At 39.1% G+C, this 4,616-nt stretch overlaps 1 protein-coding gene across 1 annotated transcript in view; it reads left to right on the top strand.

The window, feature by feature from the left end:
• The window catches only part of LOC104509358 (protein shisa-9-like), a gene marked incomplete at its 5' end in the record, with an annotated part of 20,099 nt that extends 15,508 nt beyond the window's left edge, over positions 1-4,591 (top strand). Inside the window, one exon of the mRNA XM_010151282.1 lies at positions 4,221-4,591. Coding sequence (XP_010149584.1) covers positions 4,221-4,591 — 371 coding nt within the window. The remainder of the gene's footprint in view (positions 1-4,220) is intronic.
• Positions 4,592-4,616: the final 25 nt, after the last annotated feature.

Below are 4,616 nucleotides of genomic sequence, written 5' to 3'. Positions count from 1 at the left end.
TCTGTATTTCTTCGGTTAGTCATTTCATGCACAGCAGGAACAAAAGCCCAAGTTCTACCCCCCTTGCAGGCACATGCTTTAGTTTGGAAAAAATTCATATTTCAACATTTTTTCCAGATGAACAGCTACAACACTAACGAAATTTGTGGGTGCATTACCTGAAAGGAGTAAAAACCTTACAAAAATATTGAAACTGAGAACATTTGTATAATTAGCTGCCAAGACTGGAGGGAGGGAAGACAAAGAATAACATTCAAAATTAAAACCCTTCTTTTCCTATTGTTCATTTGGCAATTTTGCAATTATAGTTCTTTACTCCTTTTGCAAACATGACAGTGATACCTTTAAATCCTATTTTCTGATTTATATACAGAAGCCGATGCAACAGGCACTTCTGTAGCACCTTTCATCTGAAAACTCAGTATACTCTACAAATAGCAATTAATCTTTGTAACACTTAACTACCTCCTCCAATGTGTTAACAGCTCATTCTACAGCTGGTGAAACCAAGGCAGAGGGAAGTTGAGTCATGTACCCAAGGTCACATAATAAATCCACCCTGTAACTCCAAATGCTTTTTTGCATCTTTAAAGTCCACAAAATATTTACAGGTGCTGGCTAAGAAGAAAAATTAGCTTCCTGATATTCACAGTTGATTTTTGAATTGGTATCAGAGTACTATAAATACGCTTTTCTTGATAAAATATTTGTTCCAAACCATGCTCAATATTACTCTTCTGAATCTTTTCTGCTTTGAAAATCAGAATTTAAAAAAAGCACCCTTGTTTCTGCACTACACTAGCCTCAGGTCACTCACACGGGGGGAGAGAACACGGGTGGTATAAAACTGATAATCCAGACAGTATACAGGAACGCAAACTGCTTCAAGACTTGCCAAAAGCCCTTTTAAACAACACAACAATTTGGCTTTATCAGTGTAGGGTTTTGCCACATATTTGCTACAATGGTATTTTTCCCCACCCAGTTCTGGCCCACATGCCCGTGTGTATGCCTGCGCGCGCATGCGAGAAAAGGCTGTTTTAAAGAGGTTAAAACCCTGGGTACAGAGGTTGGCTTTCACTGTTAGCATTTAACTCCTCGGTATACATAAGACATTCTCAGACAAAACCCTGCAAACCATTATTTGATCACGACAAATACAAACAGCATCTCTCCCACACAAAACACATGCAATCAGCCATTCGTCATACATCCGCCAGCTTTCTGCTTGACTTTGCTGAGGATTTACAGATCAAAGCCTGGTTTGTTCTCTTCAAGCCCAGTATCCAGACAACAGGTGAGAAATCCCTAGAACAGGACTACAGACTAAATTAGTTGCAGCAACTTTAATGTAACCATATTTACAGAAGTGATAATTTCACTTCCTGTATGATCTTCTGTTAGAAACAAAGTGTTGAAAGTTTTATGTATAACATGGCATAGACAAGAGCAAAATCAATCTCACGGGTCTGTCAGAGGCAGAGACCATGTGAGGCTGATTCCTTTGTTGCTTGTTTTTTACAGTAGGGGTGTTGTCTATGTCCAACAATAATACAATTTACTCTTCTCTGAGGACATCAGTCTTGATGTGTTGGGAGATCTGAGCAACATACTTAATGTCTGACAAAATTCTGAGATCCAGGAACATTGCTAGCAGTGGCAAAAGGTGTGAGCAGGAAAAAAAAATAAAAAGAAACTAAGGAAGTAGCTTGAGCTAGTTGTGACCTTTTTCACTTAGACATAAAAAAGTGGCACAAAGAAGATCAGACAATGCAAATATCTGCAATTTTTGTTCATTATTTACATAACTGCATCACCACTTATTTTTCTAAAGAGAAGTCATTATTTGCCTTGTAACCAAAGATCTTGGTTATGTAAGACCACTTGCTGCAGCTTAACTAAGATCAAATGAAAAGTAAAAACTTACAATTTTATTCTATCCTTACATGAGATTAGCTCAGTTTTTAATTTTTCTACGCAAATTAAACCAATTTAAATGTGAAATAGGCAAATGTATCTATACTAGAAGCTGGACATAATTAACTATGTTGAATTAAATCACATAAGCTAGTGTGACTTTTCATATATGGACAAGGTCTAAGTCATAAGATACAGAAGCTCACTCCCCTAACCAGCTGAGTTGCAGTGCTTTTGATGTAAAAAATTATACAAATAAATACTTGTGTGGGTATTCACAATGTCTCTTACGCAACTGTTTTTCTCAATTACTGTTAACAGTTTAATGAGAAATTAGCAATACGGGCTGTGTTTTCTTCCTGTTTTTATTTGGCTTGTACATAATACTGTTTTGTGGCATTCAGTGGACATTAACAAATTAAAAGGACAGGCAACATTTAGAACTGGAAAAGATCTTCCAAGCAGAAACAGGTGCAACTTCTTGATTACTCAGATTACAGATCTCTAAATGAAGCAACTCATCCCAAAATCACAGCAGAACTTAGCAGCTTCTCTTTGTAACACATTACAGGTCTATCAGTAATTGCAACTGCACATCTTGTACTGAAATTAGAATAGGTCATTATCTACATTGTGGTTTGTTTAAAACAGAAGACACCTGTATGCTATAGAAAAACATTCACTCATCGATTAAAAAAAGAGACAGATGGAGATGGGTAAAACATACAAAGCCTAATTTTACAGCACAGATAAGAGCAATTTTAGTTCATCAAAGAAGAACCACCTCTTTAAGGACAAAATTAAGGACTTAAGAGCAAAGTCCAGTCACACAGTCATCATTCAAAAAATGTCATGAGATGATAAACAGCAACTGCTTTTGGTAATACTCCTCCCTGTTGAGGGGCCAGGACAAGGGGGTTGCATAACTGCAGTCTGATCTTGAAGATTAATGCAATGCTCATGGGAATTTCCCTGCCTTGCATAAAGATCCAGCACAGAACTAGAAAGGAGAAAATTCAGAGTGCAACAAAAGCCTCCTAGCATTATTGTGGAGAGAAAAATAGAGAAAAGAATCAAAACAGTGAAGAGAATGAAAAACCCAATCATTAAGGCAATAGGAGCTTATGCAGACAGCTACATGTACAGGACTTCTGCAGAGAAGCCTCACATGGCATAGATGCAAGGAAAATGGATGGATCTAGCCAGGGCATGGCAAAAGTCAAATCCAGGCTGACACAATCATATATTCAAAGCATGCTACTCCCGATTAACATGCCACCATGTTAGTTAATCTACATATTTTAGACTATCTCACAATCTAGATTTTTGAAGGGGATGTATAAACCCTCTTCATGTAAAAGGCAAGAATCTAAAAAATGAAATTAATTTAAGCTCCCCTTAAACCTCTGATACTCAGTCTCAAAATTTCAATCAGTGGCTGGACTGGTGCAGAATACCTTTAGCTTCCTGAGCATGGCTCATAGTTTAAGCAAGGCCAAGTAAATGCCAGCAATAACAACAAACAATCAAAAGCATGCACTGGAAGACACTTGCCCAGAAAACTGCAGAGGGCAAAATCCTAATTTGAGAACTGCAGTGCAGTGTTTGGTGGCAGGGCTATTACTCTCTTTCTTAGTGGCACTGGCCCCAGAAATTATGTCAGAACCCGGAATTAAGAATTTTCATTGTCTGTGAAATTACAGGGTAAATACCTAACCTTCAGCAACCCAAGTATTTTCAGCCCCATAAAGCAGTAGTGAATTTTGAACCATTTAGAAGAAAAGATCCCATTCTTCATTTTGCTCTAAGGCATTACTCAACAGAGAAAAGTCCACCTCATACACCACTGAACCTTACAACTGGCTTGGTTAAACTCCCACATGACACGTTGCATTTAAAGGGGTGTGCTGTCATACAACACAGTATCCCAAGATGCCCCAATATTTCCAAGAAAGTCTGTATACTTCTGAACACTTCCTAAACTTTCTATGTTATAGGACATGAGCAGCAGTAAGAGTCATAGGACCTGTCCCTGTATTTTAAGTATGGGCACAACCCGAGTGATTTGGGGAGGAACAGTCTTTTGTTAAAGGGTAACAGGTTTTTGTCGGCATATATGAAAAGCCTAGCGTAATGGCATCCCAAAATACACTACACAGAGAAAATAAAGGGTGGGAGGTGGCGTGGGTTTCCCCTACTGATGTATGTGCACATGCAGATATGTAACTGTGCATGACCTACTGTAATATTTTTCTTGTGTCCAACTGATTTTTTTGCCCCCTCCTCCTTTTAAATCCAAATAGCTGACAAGGTCAACGATGACTTCTACACCAAACGCCGACATCTGGCAGAACTGGCTGCCAAGGGGAGCCTGCCACTCCATCCAGTGCGCCTAGATGAAGACAGAGCTTACACGATCGACAGTGGCCTGACCAAACAGAATGGGCAGAAGTCCAAAATCACGAAGATCCACACACACCCGCTAGGTTACAATTCCCACTACAAGACCTGGGATCCCAACGACCAGTCTCTTAGACGGCAAGCATACACAAACAAGGGGAAGCACGGTATGGCAGACCCAACGTTAAGCGACCCACTGACAACCCGGAGCCAGCATTATTTGGGCCCTCAGCCATACTTCATAACTAACAGCAAGACAGAAGTAACTGTTTGAGTTTGTTTCCCTTTTTTTTTTTTTT

The sequence above is a fragment of the Eurypyga helias genome, unplaced genomic scaffold, assembly GCF_000690775.1.
Source record: "Eurypyga helias isolate BGI_N326 unplaced genomic scaffold, ASM69077v1 scaffold635, whole genome shotgun sequence".
Classification (NCBI taxonomy): Eukaryota; Metazoa; Chordata; class Aves; order Eurypygiformes; family Eurypygidae; genus Eurypyga; species Eurypyga helias.
The sequence above is the reverse complement of the archived record's forward strand: the minus strand, read 5'-3'. Positions and strand labels throughout refer to the sequence as shown.